The sequence below is a fragment of the Corvus moneduloides genome, chromosome 9, assembly GCF_009650955.1.
Source record: "Corvus moneduloides isolate bCorMon1 chromosome 9, bCorMon1.pri, whole genome shotgun sequence".
Classification (NCBI taxonomy): Eukaryota; Metazoa; Chordata; class Aves; order Passeriformes; family Corvidae; genus Corvus; species Corvus moneduloides.
This window is the reverse complement of record NC_045484.1, coordinates 26,231,420-26,255,497: the sequence shown is the minus strand read 5'-3', so window position 1 is coordinate 26,255,497 and position 24,078 is coordinate 26,231,420. Positions and strand designations below refer to the sequence as shown.

The window sequence follows — 24,078 nt, the reverse complement described above, 5'->3', positions numbered from 1 at the left end:
CCCTTTTATTATGAAAAGGATTGAGCAGGAGCAGCAGTCAGTTACCTCCTACGTGCAGTTCTTGCATACTCTTTATTTACTTCAGGCTTGCATTAGTCTTACTACCTTAGAAGTTTTTTGGCAGCAAATACATGTAATAATATGGAAAACTTTCTAACATTATGTATAGGAAGGGTTGAGCCTTTCAAGCCTTAGAGTAAGTCCAGAGTGCTAACTCTGAACAAGTGATATATCACATTACACTGTGGATTTTACTGTTTGGAAAACCTGACTATATTCATGAGACTCTCTGGAAATTTCTTGTCTTTCCAAAGGTTTGTAGTTGATAGTCTTTCATGAAATCTGTATGGTCTCTTGGTAACACTTCAGTAAGCTGGGAACATGAAATACCTGTGAAGCAAATGTGTTTGCATATTACAACCTGTTTCCATAAGGTTGCATTTTTCTTTTTTTTTCATTTTTTTAAGTGCCAGAAAATGCTGAAAATGAAGGAGATGCCTTATTACAATTTACAGCAGAGTTTTCTTCAAGGTAAGCGTAGCCTGTTCACTGTGCAGTTCTTATTACAAACTAAGTTGAAGTTAGTAAATAATGATAATATAAATAAACCAAGTGTACATGTTTTCTTGTGGGATTATAGCATATTTAGACATCCTAATCTAATTTATTTTAATTCTAACTTTGCTACTAGAACTGCTTCTGAAATAAAATGATTTCTCAGTCCAAGCTGCAGTGGCTGATTCTTGTCTTAATTATTTTGGTGCTATTTAGTATCATTACTTAATTATGTAAAGGTCCAGAAGGATGAGGAAGACTGGTTGTATTTGATAAGTTTATTATGATATACAGGAACAGAAAAGCTGAAATTGATCAGTATTGAAAAATATATACAGAGTTGCTGTAAGAATTTTCACAATAACAAAGTGGCTGGGTAAATACTGACTTTTAAAAAACATAGAAATTCTCGATTTTTAAAAAACTTTATGCTATCAAATCATGCACTGTTAAACAGTTGCCTGTATCATTGAATAGGTAGAAGCTACTAAGTAATGCAAAGTTTATGTGCCTTCTGTTTTCACTCCTGTGATGAAATGTTCCTTTCTGTGTATGAGATGCATTAATGTGTAATTCAAGAATAGCCTTCAATTAACATTTAAGAATATAATAAAGAGAGGAAATAAGTTGTGACTGAAAAGTTTTATAGAAAATTGTGTAGAACTTAAGGTGTCTACATGTGGAAACAGAGTGTTTTTATGATAAAGTTTGTAAGGTAATAGTACATTACTTCGAGTTTTTCAATGTCAGAAAACAAATGGATCCTAAATATTTCCCTTCTGTCCTTCAGATGTGTAATACTTCATCCTTCTAAAGGTTTAGCTGATGCATTCCATTTACAGAATTTATGAAAAGGTACAATATTGAAATGACTTAATTTTGAACTTTTTTATTAATTGGAAATTTTATCTCAAATAGATATGGTGACTGCCATCCTGTTTATTTTATTGGATCATTAGAGGCTGCTTTTCAAGAAGCCTTCTATGGGAAAGCTAGAGATGTAAGTGTGTATTAGAACTACTTTATTTAATATAGTGGGGGAATGGAAATCATCTTAAGCCTTCCATCTTTATTTTAAAAAAGCTGAGCTACATTTTGGAGTTATCTTGGTTTTATTGTTTGGGAAGAGATGCACTTACTTAGTTGACAGAAACACTTACCTTGGTGGTTGCTGAAATTGCAGTGAATAACTGATGCTTTCTAATAATTCAGGCTGTATTTTTACTGGAGTTCTTTAGTTGTCAAAGCTACTCTTTTTCTTTTCCCCTCCTCCCTTTTCTTCCTGAAGTAATGGTGTCCTAGCACCAGATAACACTGCCTGCAAGTCTTGTGGTTGACAAGTTCACTGTTGCATGTTGGTAACTCCTTTGAAGAATGGCTAATGAAATTGTAAATTTAAATTGAAAGGTCTCTGAAATACAGTGTGGGGTTTTTTTCCCCTTTGTACAGCCTTTATCTGCCAAGTAAGTTCCAATACTAAGGTTTGGTTGTTTAGTTTTTCTGTACATCCAACCAGGCATCTCAAATTTCTGTTATTCCATGCACAGTTTTAAAATCAGTATTTTAATAAAATTAGAATGGGGACAGTTTATTTAAGTTTTGGTGACTTGATTCACTAAGGAGAAACCCAAAACCCTGCATAATTAAGCACAGATAAAGCTGAAACACAAACAAGAAAATCATGCTGTTTAAATTTACTTTTTGTTTTCTTGATATATGTTTAATTTTAAAATGAAGAACATAGTTATTCATATTGGAAGGAGCATCTGTGTTATGTTAGGGGCTGTTCTAATAAGTGTGAGAGTTATAAATCCACACTGTATAGCTGAAGTTAACACATACTTAACACTCTTCAGTTTAGTGAATATTTTCATGTCTTTGCACAGGGAAAAAATTCCTATGAATTGAACAAGGAAGGGGTGTGAGTTGGGAAGTTCATTTTGTGTCATTTCATCAGAAATGGTTGACAGTGTATCAGTGTAATAGTGGACAAAAGCCCATTAAGAACTTTCATGAATAGTTTTGTACCTGTAAATATGATATTAATGCAGTGCAGTTATTTAGGTTTTTTGTTACTCAAAGTACTTTTTGTACTACTTACATAGCACTTCTGAAATTCATGTCACCTTATATTTTTAATATTTTGTGATGAATTCAGACCAGAACCTCATAATAAAGTTGTTGTGTGTGTGTGTATATATGTGTGTGTGTGTATTTAGGAAAGTATTATTTTTTGTTTGTGTTGTTTGGATTGTTGGGGTTTTTTTCTGAATATTGCCTTATTTTTAAAGCTCTCCCTCCCACCTACCCTGTGGAAAGGCATTGTTTTTATTGTGACATTCTGATTTTAAGCAAAGATATGAGAATGTGGAAATACCACGTATTCTCACTGCTTTTTCAATTACAAAGTAATTTTTTCAGTACTGGCTCCTGGAATTCAGAATTGAGGAAAGGGACACAGTATTTCGTATTTTTATAATTGCATTTCATGAAATAATTAAATATATATATAAGTATAAAAAAAAAGCTTAGGAGAAATTGCAACCTGTATGTCTCGTCTTCTAATTTATACTATGGAGGGCACTTAATTTTACCAGGGCAACAGATGAGCTTCAGGCACCAGCATTCTTCACTTGAAGTGAGAAATTGAGTTCCAAGAGTAAATAAAAACAAGATTGAAGGTTTAAATCCTCTACTAGGCTTTTTGAACTTATATACTCATTAAATGTTTATTGGAGTGGTGGGATTACGAAGGATTTGGGCAGCTTCATCAACTGGTATATACTTAATCACTAAGTAAAACACTACATTTGATAGAGTGTTTCTCACGATGCCACACTCAATCCATCTTAATGAAAACCGCTTCAAACTGATTTAATTTGAGAGCACTTGGCAGCTCGAGTGCTCAGAGATCTTGGCCTTTTCTTGACAAATTCTCAACGCTGTCCAGAGCAGAAGGTGCACTCTACAGTTCATGTCTAGTGAGACAGCCATCAGCTGTGTTTTAAATCTGTACTGTGGATACTTTTTACCTTAAAAAAAAAAATTTTAAAAATCTCAATATATATATATATAAACAGGAAGCTTTTTTCCAGAAATATTTTAATTTGCATTATTTTAAGAAAACTAACTTATGTCAGAACATGTGTTTGGAATGTAGAATATGAGTTCAAAATCTTTGTAAGAAAATACAAGTTTCCTGTTAAAGCTCATTGTCTTCTCATGTGTTGGAAAGGCTGGTGATTCATAGTTCTTTAACAAAATATTGCTTGAAAAAGAAATACCATGTAAATAAAGTCGAGGTGTTTGTCTGCTACCTGTGTTTGAGTTGTTAGACAGTGAAGATTAACGTACATGGTGGTATCCTTTAACCTTTCAAGCAACTGCTGCCACAACAATGCCAGTTTTTGGTAAGAGAGGTGGAATGAGGTCAAATGTAGCTCTGCTTTAAAACCAGTATAAGTCTTTAGCACAAAAATACAATACCCAAGATAGAGAGCCTTGCTTTTAACAACCATGAAATTCCCAGCTGCCTCCAGCAGCCCTATAGTTAAGGGTGTTGTGTATTCACTTCCAAGGCTTACTGTATATAAGACAAAAAAATATTTTCAGTATTTCTTTTAATGGGGTCAGGAAGAGAAAGAGAGACAGAGGTATATTAAATTAACAATTAAACTGTTTTTTGTGAAAATCTTCCTCTGTCTATTGGAAAGAAGAGTTTCTCTGTTACATTAGTTTCTGAAGAATGAGCTTACTCTTGCCCAAGTAGCTACATTGCCATAGGAATTGCTACACCTGATGCCATGGAAAAAAATCCTACAATAGACATTTTTTAACAAGGAACATTTTTTTGGGGGACCGTTTCTTTGTGTCTGGAAGCACTTCGTGGGCGTCTTGTGTTCCGACACATCAGAGGGTTTAACCTAACTTAGGGTGGTATTGTTATTAATAGTGGATTTTAATTGCTATGTTGAAGCTTACTGAGTTATACATGTGAATAATACTGAACTATTTTCTTTTATTGGAGCTTGTTTATCTTGTCATTTTTACAGGTGTTTGCTACTCTTTTATTATGACAAAGAGTAAAGACATTGGCTTTGCCTTTCCAGGAGCTTTATCTTTATATACCTCTGTCAGCTCACCTCCTGCTCCTCTCTCAACCTTTCTGTCCACTGACTTTTAATAAATATGTGAAACATCTCTCTTAGCACAGATTGGTATTGTCACCTCAATATATATTCCTGCAGTGTGAAAATGAGCCGTGTTTTTCTTCTCCTTGAATTCTGTCTTTTAGGTTCAATTTAGAGGCAGCACCATCTCTCTCACGTATGGGTTCTTTATTTCCTGAATACCTAGAGCAAAGTATGCTCCTTCCATGATTTGGTGTGTTCAAATAAAAGGGTTTTTTTTTACCTTTTCATTTCCTTGGTGGTAGCAGAATATTCCTTCATACGGGGCTTTCTGTAGCATCATTTTTATCTGTGTAACTCAGAAAAATGTCCCTTATTATTTCAGCTATTATTATTAGGTTTATACTGAACTTATTACAGATTAGAGGTGGATGAATTACCACTTTACAGATTCTGATTAAACGTAAATAACCTGACCACTAATCTACATGGTCTGGTTGAAACTGGGGGACAGGTATAGAAGTATAATTCTAGGTTCTCAGGAAGAGTGAAGCAGCTGCACTATGGTAAATGTCAGTACATAAGCTCCAGTTAAGTCCCATGTCAGTCACCATTTTCTTTCCAGTCTTGCCTGATGTGTGTTAGCAGTTCTGTCCTTTAATTTGTAAATTATTTCTGAATTTGTGGATAACTATTGTTTAGAAATTTCTGCTACAACATACCAGCTTAGTAGCTTCACTGTTTGCCTACGCACCCTTCATTTTTCATATCTGAACAACAGCTTCATCTTTCTTATCTGGAGGGTCGCTGCTGGGTATGGGTCTCTCCTCAGCATCCTCTGTATTTGATACTAAGTAATGGATGTTTTTTGACATTGTCTGCCACACTCCACATTTTCTCCTCTTTCAAAGCTTGTGATTATAGATCTTAGCCAAGTTTGGTGTTAATTACTGGATACTATTTGCATTATGTACGATAGCACTACAAGTGCAATTGATTGAAATGGAGATACAACAGTATAATAGGATCAAATAGCTGGAAGATGAAAGTAGACTAAATCAGGCTTTAACACACCTTTACCTGGGAGAGTGGGTAGCTGTTTGAACACCTTACCATGGTTCATATGGATTCTTCATCACTGATGGATTTTTGAGACTAGATGTTTTACTGAAAGGTAAAATTACAGGAAAATTAAATTAGGAACTAGTTTGGGGATGTCTTATGCCATGTATAATACAAGATATGGGATCAGAAGGTCACAGGGGTCACCTCACTCCTACTTTAGGAACCTGTGGGGTACAGTTGTATTTCACATCTCTTCTAAAAGGCTATAAGGTAGCTGTGTCCAAGGCTGATCCCGTGATCTCCAAGATCACCTTGGACAGGTGGATCACCTTGTGCACTTCAAAGATTTAAAGTGCAAATGTGTCCCTTTGTTTATTTGAATTAGCTCTCATTGCATAAAACCTGGAGGAAAAAATTAAGATTTTGATTTGTTGGCCTACCAGCTTGACAGAACATTCATGCCTCTAGCAGCTGTTACATCATGAACTTTTCTGTCTTGGTCATTACTTGAACTTGTAAGCCTGAGATTCAAAAGTAGCCATTCAGGTCTGTGGTTTTGCTGACCCATATGATGACTGCATTGCTATTCCCATTCAAGTTCATATTCTTTTGAGTTACCTGAGTTGTTCACAGTATTAGGAACTGGCTGAGAAGCTTGGAAATCCCAATACCCAGTGATGCCAATTTAGTCACCTCAAGATCTATGTTTTTTTTGCCTCAGTGACAACTTTTCTTCTAATTCTGTACAAAGGGTATTAACTTCTCTGAAGCTCAGAAATGGTCTTCAGCATGCACATATTCTGAAAATATATCCCTTGTTGGCTTAAGTTCCTCAACTCCTAAGGCCTTTGGAAGTCCATCAGGTATTCAGTGCTTAAAACCTTTTTGGTATCCCTTACCATTGTAGGAACTAGTAAAAGTTTTTCTCTGTTGTATTTTTTTTCTTGGTTAGAATTTCATGCCAAGTATATAACCTCTGAGTCATATTTTTGAGAAATCCAACACAGAACAGTCTAGTGCTCCATTAGTGGGCTTCTTTTGTGGAATTCGAGACTGTTCAACAGTTTTGTAAGGCTATTTTAATAGTATTGACTGAAAAATACCCAGTATTAGTCATAAGAAAATCCTAGAATTTACTGACTTTTCAAAGGCTTGAAATAAACACAACCAAAACTTGCTTATAAATATGTACTACCATGGGTTAGTAAAATAAACAAACATGAAAACAAACCCACACAACAACAGCAACAACAAAAATCTTCAAGCTGTGAGCCTTCTGCAATCACGCATTTTTCCAAGGAAAATATACCCCTGGCTTTCAGGAATATTTTCCAAATCATGTTTTATCACTTCAGTTCCTCCTGCCACCTCTTTGCATTTATCACAGCAGTATGCCTGTGCCCACCCTTAACATTTTGGATGAAGTATCAGAAACAAGTACAGTCTTTTATACGTGATGGAGTTTAGTCTTTGTATGGTGAGATTTGTTGATGCAACAAAAATTACATTCCCTTGGGAAGTAACTCAGTGTAAACCTCCATTGTGTCTGTGCCTGTTCTGTTTACTAAAATTTGTCCCTAAATCTTTAAGCCTAAAACTGTACATATTTTGAAACATTCTGTTGTACGGAATCTCACATTTAACAGTTTCATGGGGTTGTTTCTTTGGAAGTAAAAGTGTTTCTCAAGAGCCTTTTTTTCTGTCCACTCCCAGTGAAAAGAGGAGAGCAAAGCCATCCGCTTACCACAAAGCAGTGCCACCACAAAGGAAAGATTAAGGGTTTAGAGAGAGGTCAATGTGGGTTTTTCTCTAACTAAACACTTTCCTAAAGTTTCCTTGTGGAAAAAATAATGAAGTCATCTCAGAGTTTTTAAAGAATTTTTATTTCTTTTTCACCGTCTGCATTCGCTTGTCTTCTCAGCATGGATGTTTAATCTTTCTAGGCTTTGTGAATTGGTCCAAATGAATAAGTGGTGAGCTGTCTCTCTAGGAGCTAGAGGCTTATTCTAAGGCCCTAATCACTGAGTAAACACATCTTTGCCCTCCCTCTCTTACAACTGCTATATAATAGTCGAGATTCTAGCACAGTAACCTGGATATTGCAGGGATCTACGCTTTGAAATGCAGAACAGCTGATCCTCAAAAACAGACAGTGCCTGATCTTCTCCTGCCTCTTTCTTCTTTTTAAATTAAATATCACCACAGAAATGCTGTTTTATTGCATGATATTGTGCATCAGTGCCCTGGATTTTCAAGTTTAGTTTCAGTCAACATTGTTGGCTGCACTTATATGGATCTCGGCATGTTGGGCTTATTAATGGCCCTTCCTGGCACATGTGTACGTGGTTCTGAAGAACATTTAAATTAAATTAGACAAACAGTAATGCAAATTACTAATCCCTTTCCCAAAGTTGAATGTTCAAATGTTCCTTCTATAAACAGTCATTAAATTTTATCCAAAGCCAATCTATGAGGTGAGAGCCGTACAGGGTTTTTTTGCAAAGACAGCTTGTCTCAAAATTGCATCCATGTCTTGCTATCAATACACATCAATATCTAGGGTTCAGTGTTACTTCTGATGAAGAGATTTGAAATTACTTTAAATAAAAGTCTGAAAATAGCACCATATCATCTCAGCAAATATGTTCAAGTACTATTTTAAAATAAAGTAAGTAATTTATATGGGTATGGGGGAATGGAAAGCTGTAATTTTCTAAATTACATTTCTAACTCATTGAATGCCAGTAGCAGAATCATAATCCTTAGCAAGCTCATAGTCTCCCTGTATTTTTGCAGCCTGCTTTCTATATTTGCATGCACACAGACTTGCTTTCCAAAAGGTGGTCTGAGATTTTCATGGGAACACACCTGCTGGCAGCTCAAATTTTACTTGATAGGGTTCTAGAAGAACAGCACAGAATGTTTTGCTTCAAGAGACCATAGACACGATCTCAATGTGTAGTGATAGAATTGTTGAGATTGGAAAAAACTTCAAAGACATCGAGTCCAGCCATTAACCCAGTGCCACCGTGCCCACCACTAACCCATGTCCCCAGGTGCCACATGCACACCTTTGAACACTTCCAGGGATGGTGATTCCACCCCTTCCCTGGGCAGCTTGTTCCAATGCCTGGCCACCTTTTCAGTGAGGTGAGGTGAGGTGAGGTGTGGGCTCCCCACGTCATTTGGCTGGATGGAGAGCTGGCAGAACATCTGGCATATTGAGCTACAGCGTTTGGGTGTGTAGGCAGCTGTGTTGTTACTTACCCGTTAGCCTCTTTGTTTCACTATAGAGGTGGTGATAGCAATGCACTATCATTTTTTTCAGGTTGTTTATAACTTTTTTGTGGCAGATGCTGTCCTATCAAGAGGTGTGTTCCTTGCTCAGGGAAATGTTCCACATGTTATTTTTATTAGGCAGCAAGCTAAAAAAGTTCACTCATTTCTTACGTCTGTTAATAAGGTTTTTGTTTTTCATTCATTTCTTGTTCTTTTCATGTTCTAATATGTAATATATTGTATTTGAGCACTCAAAATATTAGGAAGCGTCAAGAATACTTAAAAATTTGCAGGGATGGACCATTTGACTTGAAATCTGCTGGCTATTTTTTGTGTGTGCACGTTGAGATACTTGTCACCCTTGATAAACCCCATCCTTGGTACTAACGCACAGACCTGCAGCAGCAGCTTTGAATTGCTAAGTAGCCTGAGGAACTTCTCACTCATCTCTTGTCATGTCTTTTCCAGAGAAAGCTTCTTGCTATCTACCTCCACCATGATGAAAGTGTACTAACCAACGTCTTCTGCTCACAAATGCTTTGTGCTGAATCTATTGTCTCCTACCTGAGTCAGAACTTCATAACCTGGGCTTGGGACATGACAAAAGAAGCAAACAGAGCAAGGTAAGACTCTGGACTCTGAGTGAGCAGCTTTTCTCAAGGAAGGCCCTTATCTCTGGCTATCAAATCTTTTGGTGCTTAGTAGCTATTTGGGCTTAAGTTTCATGCTCATTCTCAGCTGATCAGTGAACTTGTGCTGGCTGACATTCATTGACAATTGGACTGGCCTTGTGTTCATCACAAAGTGACTTCTTATTCCTATGCAGGAAAAAATAGTTGAAGAAATTATTTCCTTTTTTTTTTTTAGTTTATTTTCAAACATAATTCTATATTCAAACATGTGCCTTCACAGTTTTGCATTGCAGTGCCATTATATTACATGACATTAATTGTGTGTATGTTGGTGTAAATGCATGAGAGCTGTCTGGGGTAATAACTATTGTTGTTAATGAAAATTTTATTTAAAAAATAACATACATGTGATAAATTAGTATTAAGAACAGATTATGCAAAAAGTTAAATGCTTGCAATTCATATGAACATTTTTGAACTACAGGTTTCTTACAGAGCATTTCTTTGGGAATGTTCAGATGTTTTGGTTTTAATATAATAAAGGTATTAATATAATAAAATCTGTCCTATGTCTTAGGTCATAATTTTGCTGATGAGTAAAGAAATTAAAACTGTAGATTCCACCTCCTTCTGCATCTTCTGTAGATTACCAACAAATTTTCTTAGTGTTATGCTAAGGCCTCTTCTTAGGCCTTCAGCTGTTTATCAGTTGATCATGATCTACTGAAAAGAATTATTTAAATTAGTAGTATTATTGCTGCATTTAGAAATTAGGCTTGTTTGGTTCTCTAACTTGGACCTTATTTCATAGCCTTTATTTACCCAAAAGATGACTGATAAAGTCTTACCAGGATAACATCTTATGTATGTCACTATAATTCCAGTTATTCTAACTTTTGACTGAAAAATGCAACAGTCATTTGGCCTGGAATAAGGTTGACACTTCTTTACACAATTCCAGTGATTATTGAACAAAGAAAATTATACATTTATGTTTCTTTCTCTTGTGGATTATTAGAATAGAGCATTTGTGCTTTTCTAGTCTTCACTATGTAAATTATAGTTAACATTTCTTTACTGAAGAGGCCTTGGAAAATGGAACAATCTCTTTTTCTAATGCACTTTTTAAATGACACTTGTGTTTCTCAGGAATTCCTCACTTGACCTTCTGCATTTTGTCATTGGAGGGATCAGCAGCAATGTTTCTAGTTTAAGTTATTCTAGAGAAGTGTAAAAGGTTATGGAAAAAAGCAGTTGTGAAAACAGATTAAAAGTTTCTAAAAAAGAAAAAAGTAAGAGAGGAAAAAGAAGCATCTAGGTTCTTTCATGGGACCAAATACATAGATTGGAAAGTTGCTTAAGTCTTTTGGTGTTGCTATTCATGGGCAGTAAGGAGCCTCCTCCTTTTCTTTTATCCCACAAGTTGGTGGAGAAGGAAACACTATTTCTAAACCATCTGTAGTGGCTAAGTTCAGTTGACTACCTGCTGTTCTATTGTCTGCTTTTCTATTTAATTCTCTAGTTTCTTTTATTTTACAATGACAAAAAATTGCAGTGTAGTTTCTTTTGAAAAACTGTGTTTGAGGGGTTTTTTTATGACTGACGATCAACAGCCATGTAATTGCTTTGTTGTGTTTTACTAAAGAAATCTATTAAGTAGCACAACTTTGATACACTAGTAATAAGAGTTTGCAGGTTACGCAGACACCTGTGGTGACCAAAGCGACAGAAGCTGCTTGTTAGAAAGAGCCTGTACAGCTGTGTCCTATTAACTCCTTATGACACTTCTTAAAACACAAAATAAAGGGCTTGTTTAAGGCTTTATAGCTGCTCTCAATGAACTTAGTCACTGATTGTGCTGGACGATAGGGTTTTTAAGCCTTCATTTTTTTGCTTTCTGTTAACAACAACAAAGCAACTGTCATATTAACAGTGAGGTCAAAAAATAGTGAGGGGTAAACAAGGCACCCTGGTTCGACTTAGAATAATTTCTCAGTTGTGTTTGGTGTCACATCCTGCTCCTTAGACTGTGATTTCTTCAGAAGGGGCATGATGCTTCCTTCTCCCTTTGCAAAGTGCCAGTGCACTGTGGGCATTCCCATAAATAAATACTCAGCCCCTCTGTTCAATCACTACCCTTCATGTGACACAGTGACAGTGGTCTTGGAGACCATTCTCTTCTGTATCCCTATGAACACAGTTAAATGTAACTTTTTATTTGAATGCTGAGAAGACAACAGCAGCAACAGGAGGAACTGGGTTTTGCCTGCTGTTGTAGCCCAAGAGTAACTCATTTGTACTCTTAAAATTGCATTGTAAAAATGCTGGAAAAACCAGGGTGAGACTGCAGAGGAATCAGGCCCACTTGATTTACAGCAGTCAACAGGGACACCTCGGTGTCAGTAGTAAAAGGCATGGTTTCAGTACTGTAGAATGACATGAATAAATTGAAAGAGATAAAAAGACTTTCCTTGTATAAGCCAAAAAATCTGACTGTTCTGATCTACAGATGTCATTCTATTCCAAAATTAGTTCTAATAATTGTTTCCATTTTTCTCATTAATGAAATGGGGGTCCATCCTGAACACTGTCGAACAAAACCAGCTCCAAGATTTTATCGTTTTCCCCAGTTTTTAATGTGTTTGTTGGCTGACACTGATACAGGAATGTGCTTTAAAACCTACATTACTGTACAATAGCATGCTTCTTCTGAAGTCTCTCAATCTTCGATATCCATTCCAACAGATTGAAGAGGGTCTGTAGGTAGGAGTAAAATGCTGTGTGAGCACTGAGTGCCTGCCAGCAGTAATGCAAGAGCATCAGCATTACAACTTTGGGAGTCAGATACTAAAAAATTCTTTTCTGCAGCCACCCAGGACTGTCACTTTGTCAAAATGAAGGAGAAGTCTAGTTAATACAGTTGAGGGGAAGTTTTTTGGCTTCCGTGGGTTTTAATTGCCTCCGACATCAGGTTTGCTGTGAAGGGAGCAGTTACTTTGAGTAAGTTCTGTGATTATGAATTTTTTCATTAATCATAATAAAATTACAGTAAAGAGAAAATAAAGTAAGTAGCCTTCATTTAGGAAAATAATGTGGTGCTTTTATAATACTGTTAAGGAACATATATGAAATCTTTATCTCCTATAGTTTAGACTTCAGCTTAGTGAGCAACTCTTTGAAATATTCTTGTGATCTGTTCCTCATCAAAGGAGGAAAAAGGCCACAAAGCTACACATATATCTCTAACTTTAGCTCTTGTTATATTCCACTCAATTTGAGGTGAATCGTGAGCTTAAAAATCACTGTTTCCTTTCAACTGCTTGCAGTGGAGATTGCTACCATGCCCCTTCAGACAGCAGAAGTGTGGGGAGAGGTATCAGGGCAGTGGCAGTGGGGTTTGACTGCAGTGGTGCTGGCAATTCTGGCCCTGCTGTTTGGTCCAAGCTCGCAGCTGCTTTGGGCCATCACTTGGGCTGAGCAAGTCCTCAGGTTTCCAGAGGGATTCCGGGATAAATAAGTGGGAGAGCCAGACATGAACAGCTCTAGTTCTGGTACTTTTTGACTTCAAAGAGTTGAATCAATACCATTGTTTTAATATAATTATGTGCATAAGAGTTGTATATATTTATGCAAACACATGCCTGCCCGATTTTGTTAATTCATTAATACGCATTAATGTATTTGTATCCAGGAAAGATGTATAGTGATACATACATACACATGCACACATACCTTATCTTGGTACTCAGCATTTACAAACATAGATCATGCATAGTATTAAGAGCTTTCCAGCACACATCGTATTTGCCAAGCAAAACGAAGCCAAAACCATAAGACAGTGACCCAAAAATCTGTAGCAGCTTTTTAGCTTTTGATATCATTGCCCTTGGGCACCGTATTTAAAGGTGCTGCCAGCTTTGCTCTGATGACAGGTACTTGTTAGTTTTAATGTTCAAATGATGGTTTTTCACTTTGCTTAAGCTTAGGAAAGAGTTAATTTGCTAAAGTGCTTCTCAGCAGCAGGTTGTCTTCACCTGCAATTTCCGTCATCAAGTAATTAGCCATATTCACAGTTGCTGACCCTTAATTCTAACCTACTGAATGATGCATGCCTGGATGAAGACCAGTTGACCATATTACTCCAGCTCCCCAATCCCATTTGATCCTTCAGCAAATATATTGCAGGTGTGGGGTCTGTGAGAGCAGGAGGAGGTGAGTTAATTTCTCACTGCCTCTTCAGGAGTGACCACAGATTCTGCATATGTTGCTTGCAAAACTGTTGGACGTGTTCTTTAGGCACTAAATCCTTGACAGGTTTCACAGAGCAGTGTGAAAGCGTTTTCTATTGTATTCTGCAATTTTTTATTTAATTTACTTTAATAGCAATACAGTGCCAGTCAATAAAAACAGGTCAGAAGTCTAATTAATGTTTTAAAAATAAAGGTTCTCAAACACCAGGCGAGTTCGTCATTTTCTGTATGGTTTGTTTGGAGGAGGAAGAGGAAAGAAGGTGAGGAGGGAACCCTTCTGTTCCATGATTACATCCCACCCGCTCATTTTCTCCTTTTCTCCTTTGCTTTTGATTTTAGTGGCGGTCTTAACAGAATGTCAAGATCAATTTGCAGCATGGTTTAACTCAAGGTTTGCATTCTGCCAGCAGCAATTGTCCTAACGAACAATGCCGTGTGTTCTTGTAACTTCAGAAGCTTTTAGAAGGCTCATGGCAAGGGCAGCATCTAATGACTTTATTAGTGTAGGGTTTCAAAATGGGCTCGGTAATTGTTCGCATCTCTTTGTCATTTAGTCATAATTACTGCACAGTATTGTTCAGGGTTGCACTTGTGAATAGTTTCCTAATAGCACTGAAACGAAGAAAAAAAAGGAAAAGGATAAAAGGTGATTGTCTCTCTAGATGGAGAACAAAACAGCCTGTATATAGATGATGGTTAAACTGTTTATTATACACCCACCAGAAAAGGTAAGATATCCCTGCTTAAATATTTATGTGCTTCAAGGTAATTTCATGTTAGTAATCTAAAAATGTCCAGATTTGGAAAGCTAAAAATCAGCAGAGAATGCATTTTGAGCTGGTTGTGATTAGAAAGATAGGGATGTCTATAATATCCAACTATAAATAGAAAGCAGCCTCTCTGTTGTTATCAAGGTTTTCAGTGCATCGGTTTATATGCCTTTAGCAATGTTTTAAGGTCATTTGAGAAAAATAGTTATTAAACCCAAGGAATTAATTAAACTGATAGATTTGTAAGCATATGTTTTAAGTCTCCACTAGAAAACCAAGTCTCAAAGAATGTTCTATCCCACTGTACTCAAACTACAACCTAGTTGATTAAGCTTGTTGAACAGAAAAGGTGAAAAATTCAACTTTTTTGTGTCCTGTGCAAAAGACGTGAAGGCAGAAAAACAGGTGGTCAAGACAGATTCATTGGACTGTTTTGGGGAAGGATCTGATTGTATTCTCTTACTTCTTGGTTCTTCTGCTGTATTTGTGCAATCTTTCCTCCAGTTTGGAGACTCTCATTGACCTTACAGAATTGTATTTTACTTGTCAGGATGATTCTTGTGAAGATTAATCTGAATTCTCTGACTCCAATGTGCTTGTAGCTTCTCCCACTTTATCAACATCTGTAAAGTAACTGAACACACTCTCTGTTCTTATCGAGGCTATTATTAAGGCTGTATATTAAATCTACCTGTGTCAAGCCTTGGATATTCCTTAGGAAATCATACAGGACGTGATATATCATACGGGTGATGATGCAAATGCATCTTGTGTGTTCCATTCTTTGTGCAGTGTTCTAGCAAGGGCTCAAGGTATATTTTATTTATGCTTTCACCAGTGATTTTGTCTGATGTCCAAGGATGGCATAATGGATTTCTAGACTGCTGTATTTTAGTCTGAACAAGGTTATGAAGTATTTATCTGATCTGTTTGAACCTTTCAGGATGGGAATCAGATCTTCCATGTTTTAGGAAGAGAGAGATGACCCACTCATGTAGGCTTTACTCTAGCATGAAGAAGAAGTGCATAAAACCATTCTTTTTAGCATCTGAATCTGATGTTTAGTATGTGGATCCTGAAGATGATACCCATATAATTTGGTCTAGGCTGCTTTCTGCATCTTTAAAACATGCCTTGTTTCTGTTGCTGCTTGTGTTTGAGTCAGCAGTTACGACCCTACCAGTGTGGGTAAGGCAATAACTCTGTATTATGGAGACCAAACTTACTCTAATATGCCTATTCAGGACCTCAGCTTTTACTCTTTAAAAAATGTAAATACCTAATAGAAAAATGTTATTTTTACATTAACATTTTAATGAGTCTTATGTTGACTTTGCACATTATATAATTACTATTAAAAAGAATCAGAAATCTTGCATATTTAATATTCATAATTGTTTTCTTCATGCTCAACAAAGAAGTTACTTTTTTTCCAAACCCATTTGTGAAATGTTAAAGTCTCTTTAAGGTTGGCTTTGGGAATTATCTGGTCATATCTGGAGAAGAGTTGTTCCTCATTCCTCCCCCAAGAAAGTCTGTGGCATTCACACCAGTGTTGGCATGAGCTGCTCTTGTCACTGGTACGTGAGCGAGCTGAGCAGATTGTGACAGCAGCAGAGGAAGGGAGCTGGTTGGTAAGAGCAGGACAGATGGCACCAGTGGCTGTAAGAAGTGACACCAAGAAGAAAAAAACCACTATGAGGGGAGATGTTGGCATCTGGCATCTGTTCTGCTGCTACTCAACCAGGAAAGTGTGTGTGCCCTTACAGCAGCCTGGCACAATGTGTCATCTGAAGCCAGGGAGATGAAGCCTGATTCCTGCCTGGATTATAGAGGACCCCAAGGTGTCATAACCTCTTAGGTTCTATGTAGTCAGCCAGAAGTCCTGCATATAAAAATTCATCTCCCAGAAAAAAGTTATAAAATTTCTCAACACACTTAAATACTTACTCCATTCAGAATTCTCTGCATGAAAAACCTATACCTATAAAAGCATATTTTGGGACTGAGTTATTGGTTGACAAAGTACAAAATAGATTTTTTAAAAAAAAATTAACAAACCAACACCTTTGACCAGTACAACTAATACTGTAGGAGTCTCTTTACTTTTGTTCCTTCTAGCATTATTCTCTACAGCACTTCTTCACCTCCAGTTAAATATTTTGTTTTTCTGAGAAACTTGAGCACTTTTCTTCTGTGGTGTGTTGAAGGCTGTTAAACAGTTTTAATACACAAGTCTCAGGAATTCAGTTCAATTGTCCACTGTCTTTATTGCTTCCAGGAGTCAAACCTTGAACTCACATACATAATTTTGCTAAGGAGGATCACCAGTGACTTCTGTGAGGCCAACATTTCACTTACCTGTTCCCACCTTGACAGGAAAACATCAAAAGCTGTTATTTATCTGAAGAGTTGAAATGTCCAGACTTTACAGACACTATTTTATCCTGACCAGATGTTAGGTCTCTGTTGCTGTTTCTGACGCAGCAGAGTTTGTTCAGCTTTTTTGATGTCTTCTTTGTGTGTGATTGTTCCGAGTTGCAAAATACAGAGAATCAAGGAGTAACACTTATGGCTTTGAAATGCTTGCCACCCCCACCCATTGCCTTCCATCCAACTACAGCCAAAGACAGATCCTCTCTGAGGAGAGCTGTTTTAGTACTTCAGGTGCCTTGAATAAGCCCAATGCTCTACTTGTCAGGCTTATCCATTTTTAGCCATTTTATTGGAAACAATATATATTGATCTAAAAAATTACAATTTTGAATCTTTTCGGTATCTTTGAGAAGAAATTACTTGGAGCACTTGACATTTTAATGTAGGTTGTCTTTTCAAATAGATTTGGCTTTTAATGCATGTGACAACGGGACTTTGCTCTTCAGTTAGAGCATACATTTCATAGTAGTTGTTACCTAAAATATTATCATAAGGCATAAGAAAACACACGATTTAAGTTGCCTTTCATGAACATAATTAAGAATTAATAAGCCTGTACCAGTGGCTAGTCCTTAGAATTTCCACTGTTTTGCCTTTTGTGACCCGTGTTATTAAAAGTCCATTATTTTTACAGACTTTATTAAATTGGATCTTATTAAAGCATTCTATATTTGCATTTGGTCTTTCATAATTCATTATTATTATGACATTTACTTTTTACCATCAGATCTGAAAACATATCATAAGCTACCCTTTTCTCTTGAAAGAAATGCTAATTTCAAACAGTCCTTTAATGGAAGAGAAAAGCTTTATCAGTTTTTTCATTTATTCAAGATCGTGTTAAGAATACTAATGTTAGACTTCTGTATGCTAATATCTAAGAGCTTTTTTGGTCAAAAGCTTAGAATTATTGTTTTTTAGATCACACTGCTAAGTATGTCACTGGCAGGGCACTAGTACAAAAGAAAATAAAATTCTGAAGTACCATGTTTTAATTCTGTGACTGATGAAACCAATTTCTTGGTCTTTCATTATTAAATTATGTTTTTGCATGAAATTTACTATTTTTATACTTCCATGTTTATTAGATTGTGGCTCTACTTAGTGTCTCTTTAGAAGTTTTGAACAATCGATTTAGCGTGATTATTTTGGGGGGTAGTTTTGAATTATAGTCTTCATGTAGTGTAGCAGGAAATGGAATTCTCCATCAAATAAATCACTGTCTCAAGCAGTTGTTAATTGTTTTAATTTAGACAACCTGGAACCTATAATATTTATAAATATATTGTAATAATTTAGTAATAAAAAGAGTTAAAGAGCTCAGTTAAACTGCTGAATTTAGCATAATTGTTTTTTAAAACTTAACTTCAAAAACTCCTCTACAATGTTAACTATTTTTTTTCCCCCACAAGGTTTCTGACGATGTGCACTAGACATTTTGGGAGTGTTGTAGCCCAAACAATTCGAACTCAGAAGACAGACCAGTTTCCACTTTTCCTTATTATTATGGGAAAACGATCATCTAACGAAGTGTTGAATGTAATACAAGGTACAGTTCTTTATATTAAAAGTATTCCTTATGTGAGTATTGAAACTGTCACAAGAGATCTTTGCTAACTGTTTCTCTTTTAAGATGTCCAGAACATGAATTTATTGCACAAAACACACTTTCAGTGGCCAGGCTATAATTATCTACTACTCATAAATGTACTAATTAGCATGGTGTTAGAGATTGGAGTTGCCATGACTGTAGTAGAATTAGTTTTTCTTTTTTTTTTAAAGTGGAAGCTTAATTTCCTAAATAAGGAGCTACACTTAGTTTTCCAAATTTATATCCAGATACATTCCTGATTTCCAAAAGATTTTGGCTGCACTTTTTGCATAGTGCCAGAATGCATTTGGTTCTTTGTGTGTAATTCCTTGTTAATACCTGGGCTGCTGTTGCTAGCATTTGGCCATGAGTTGCTTTTTCAGACCTGCCTGCAGCATTGAGATCCCCACATCAGATCAGGATTTAAGTTCCTAATATAATCTCACATAGATGAAGCTTTCTGACTTACATGAGCAGTTCTTTCTGGTGTAACCATTCCTCTGATTTCACTGACAGCAAGATGACTTAGAAGTGGAGTGTTGCCCTTTGACTGCTGTTCTCAGTAACTTTTCAAAGTAGAGCACATCAAAGAATGGCTGCCTCTCATTTCTTCTGCTTTCTCCACAAGTTTGCCTTCCTGACACTGTGTTCTCATTTTTTTATTGCTTATATCTAGCAATCTTTATTGTAATCTCCTTATTTTCCTGAGGAAACTCAGCCTCAGGAAGTGCTGGCTTTGCAGACAGGCATTAGTGTTTCTCTCTGCATCTGGGATGAATAATTTTCTTGAGGAATCTGCAGTGTTCCTTCCTGTAGACAAAGTGGTTCATTTTTGCATGGATTTTATCTCCTCAGTGCAAAGTACAGCACAACACTAATTCATTATATGAATGCCTGTAACTTATAAAACTTATTTCATAGGAATAATCTTATAAATAGCTTGGTTTTCTGACTTTGCAGTACAGTTCAGAACCTTTGCCATCCCACTGAAGTCAGTGGTGCTACTGACTTAAATTACTTAACTGCTTTAGCAACAATTCAGTCATAATACAATGCATCTTTATATTACAAAAGAATCCAGATTGTTTAATTGCCTTTATTATGTTTTAATGATTTGTCAGGTTTTCTGCACTCCTTTGCATTAAACTAAAACGATCACCTATTGTAGCTTTACTTAAATTTATCCTTTAACAAAAATCAAACAATCTCTGCTTGTTATTCTCCCAGGAATGGGGACACTGGTATCTTTTAACAATACTGCCCCAAATGAATGGTAGTCTCTGAAGTCCTACGTGTTGTAGCATGTGGGATAACATTTTCTGCTAAGGTAGCAAATGTTAGAAGTGGGAACAATGAGGGCCTTTCAGGGCTGGGCGAGAAGGCATGTTGACAGAAGAGATACAACCATATAGAAACCTAAGACCCCAGTGGCATTTATTGAAATGCAGGCTGTCTAAGTTTGCTTTTGATTTTAATTTTTTTCCTGGGGTTGGAAACTATGGGGACAGTCTTGTTTTCTTTAGTGGTACTTGTTCTGCTAGGGTTCAACAGCTGTTTAGGCTGGCAGATGTTAAGACTTTATAGTTTTTGACCATTTCTCATGGTTTAAAACCTTTAAACGACTATGACAAGTGGCTTTAATGGATAGTCTAGTCTTCAGTTTAGAAAGAGAAACCAAAGAATGCATCTTAGTAGGAAATAAAAGTAATCTTTCAGTCTTTTTGAAGGCTGGAGGCATGCTGGAAGGAAAACATGGAGAGGTATCTGTTTTCCTATGTATGTGTTCTATTTCATGATATACATGTGGATGGTATAATTTTCTACTTCATTAGCTTTGCAAGATTTTTGAGAAGTAAATAGACTGAAGAAAATATAGTATTTGAAATTTTATTACTAGGTATACCCAAATATAATGTGCACACAGATCCATTCAGTCATTGTATTCTGGGGTTTCCATTCTTTTAAACCAATCCACTTGGCTGCTGCTGCCAGTATCCTACCTTTTGTTGCCTTACTAAGCAATTGCTTCAGTCTCCCTGGGAATTCTAAAACTGTAAAATCAATTTCACATTAGAGAATCCCACATCTACTACATTTCCTTTAACATCAGTGACTAAATGACAAAACAGAGTTAATTTATGCAAGCACAAAAGCAATTGGTCAGATTTGCACCACCTGAAATATTAACCTATGATCAACATTTGTAAAAATAATTTCGAGTTTTCAGTAAAAAGCTGAACTGAAAGCATTCTACTGAGATATTTGCATTTTCTACTCTTGTCTTTTTTTTTTTTTTAAAGTCTGGCTATTTCTTATGGATTAATTCTAAAATGACTTCTTTTTTGTTTAATAACTTTAATGAAATGAAGTTCAGCTGTCTTCCTTTGTTGCTAGGTAACACAACAGTGGATGAGCTAATGATGAGGCTGATGGCTGCGATGGAGATCTTCAGTGCCCAGCAGCAGGAGGACATAAAGGATGAGGTGAGCATTGGAAGTTGTTGGCTTCCACTAATCACTGGGGGCGTAAATTAACCAGATGTTTCTTTAGCCAGTGGAGTTGGGTATGCTGTGTTCTAGTGTCTCTTCCATTGTCAGAAATTAAAAAGGAAGTCTCCTTTGTGTATTTATTTGGGTTTGTCAAAACAACTCCTCCTTTTTGGTCTTGTCATTTTCAGTTTCTTTCCTTTTGCTGAACATTAGTCACCAGTGACTGTTTACATCACAGTGATATTATAGAGCTTAATATGCTCACACAAGGAAACAACAATCAGATTTTTTCCCACTGACCAGCTCCAGGTCATAGGTAGAAAAAAACCAACCCAAAAGTAGATTAATATATCTTAAATGTGTTTGTTTAAAAGGGGGATAAAACCAACTTTAACCAGTACGCCAGTACTGAACCACCATTCAGAATGATGCAGAATGCATAAATGGGGACAAGACTTCTCAAAACCAGTGTTTCAATTACACAGAAGCAGACACAGTGAGTTATACAGCTGGAAGATCTTTATCTGTTACTCTATAAATTGAGAGTGACATTTTGAAGTAATGAAGTACTTAGGAATTTGTAATAATAGGTGTGTTGCCATTCAAGATTATTCTTATCCTGTTGTATAGACACTGATTGACAATAATTCACTAAACATGTTCTTCACATTTAAATCTTGTATCTCATTAGTACAAGATTTATTGACTGTAATATGAAGGCACAGTATCTGCACAATATCTGTCATTCACTTTTTCTTCTTTATTTATGCTACCTGTAATTCATTGGTAAAGAAATTGACTTTAATTTTGTTAATACTGAACATGAATTTAAATATGAGGATTACAACAAAAATCCAAGGCATAATATAACTGAACTTTTTATTGCATTTTAACAGGAGTATGTTGAATATGGGAGTTTTTTTAATGCTTTAACAAGAAGGTAAAATTTACATCACAGATGAGCTCCAAGAGAGGTTCAGAATTAAAAACTGTAAAAGTGATAAAAAGGAAGGAAACTGAGGGAAACAAGGCAGAGAGATAAAAGCAAACAAGGGATAGGAGAAGAAACTAGAAGTGATAGGATTGGAACAGAGTGAGGAACAGGACACCAGACTGGACGAAGAACCAGGAGCTGGCTCCTGTCCTGGGCTGCTCTCCATCCTTCACTGGATGGCCAAGAGCAGTGACAGTGACAGTCCAGTGCCCACATGGGTTTGTTGTCTCCTGCCTTCTTTCCCCAAGTGCTCTTCCTATGTAGGGAGAACGGAAAATTAATTTTTTTACATTTCTCCAAAATCTACCTTTGCCCAAGTCTTCTGTAGTCTTCTCCTCTTGTTTTTCTGTCCCTGAAAGCACTGGTGACATTTTTTCCCCAACAGGAGCTTTTTCTAACACACTTTGACATTCAGAAAACTGATGGAAAATTTCATAAACTTTGGGGGCAGCTTTCCAGACACTATGGGTTCTATACACAAATAGGATATTTACTTACACCTTGGCTCCACTCGTTACAAGCACACTGAAAAGGTGATCTCAGACACTTTTGCCTTTGAAGGAGGAAGTTTAAAAACAAAAAATAACCTTGCTTTATGAAATTACTATGCCAGAGAGGGAGTATTTGACAAGCAGTCTGTACTCAATAGAGGGCTCCGGCCTGAAAACAAAATATTGCCTTTTTGTGGTTTGCTACATAATGTGTAGCTTTCTTGTAAGCCTTGTACTTGACAACTTCAAGTGTTCAAACATCAACACCTTTTTTTTTTAAGATCTTACTGCAGTTGATGCAATTTTTTCCCAAATATTACAATAGCAAACAGGATACAGAGTCCGGTTTCTGTTACTGTTTTCTTAATAGCAACAATAAGTCATCGTAAAACCACAAGAAGATAAGCAGAAAATTCTCTTGTGCTTTAAAAAGAGAAGTCATCAATGTAGCGTTGCTGTAAACAGAAATGTGTGTGAGGGAGAACCAGAACTGGAAACATTTGTAAATGACAGCATGAAGTCAGTAATGAGTGAGTTTATGCAGCTGAACTTCTCATGCACATGAAAGCTTCCAGCGCAGCCACTGCATAATCCTGTTTGGCACAGCATGTTTTGCAGTGCCCTCTGATGGTTATTTGGGTACAGGAGGACTGGTACCACTCCAGCTGCTGGTCCAGGTGTTCAGCTGATGGTGGCTGTAGCTACAGGCAGCTACCTGTCACTGAGTGTCTGCTGGGGGTATGAGATGCTCAGAACAACATCACCAACTTACCTCACCTGAGTGACATGAGCCCCCTCATTAGCTGGTGGTAGTAACAGTATGTTTAGCTAAATCCTGTGCTTTTGTATCCAAGTATTGGTAAAATTTACCAGTTTAGCCTCATAACATTTTAATGGGACAAATCTGTTGCATATTTTTATAGCGTCAAATGCTAAAATATCATCACTTAAGTAGCAGTTGGATGTAATTTTTAGATTTGTGTATTGCACTCCATTAAGCTATTTCTTACATAATCTCCGAAGAAATACCTTAAAAACATTGAGATGCACATGTCTGCTCGTAGTAACCCAACGTGCCTGTCCTGGTGTGTGACTTCTGCACCTGTTTTCTCTCCCAAGCTTTCTTAAAGGGAGATCAACCTGCTGTCCCATTCTTTTCCCAGCCTCTCCAGGGTTCTGGGTCAGTCATGAGCTGTTGCTGTGTTGACCAGATGACATTTTGGAAACCTCCTTGGTCTTTTGGACCATGCTGTTGATGTGCCATTGTACATGCACAGTCTAGGTGTCCTGCTGTCTGTTTTTATAACTTTGCTCCTAAAGTTGCTGTAAGAACAAGCCACAAACAGCAAAACTGGATGAGCAGCACACTGATGTGCTCACATGGCTCTTCTGATAA

General features: G+C 36.7%; 1 protein-coding gene across 1 annotated transcript in view; it reads left to right on the top strand.

Moving 5' to 3' along the window:
- Positions 1-24,078, top strand: part of FAF1 (Fas associated factor 1) — a 151,845-nt gene that overhangs the window by 101,834 nt on the left and 25,933 nt on the right. The window contains exons 11-15 of the mRNA XM_032117346.1: positions 468-531; positions 1,474-1,555; positions 9,498-9,652; positions 18,530-18,666; positions 21,103-21,191. Coding sequence (XP_031973237.1) covers positions 468-531; positions 1,474-1,555; positions 9,498-9,652; positions 18,530-18,666; positions 21,103-21,191 — 527 coding nt within the window. The remainder of the gene's footprint in view (positions 1-467; positions 532-1,473; positions 1,556-9,497; positions 9,653-18,529; positions 18,667-21,102; positions 21,192-24,078) is intronic.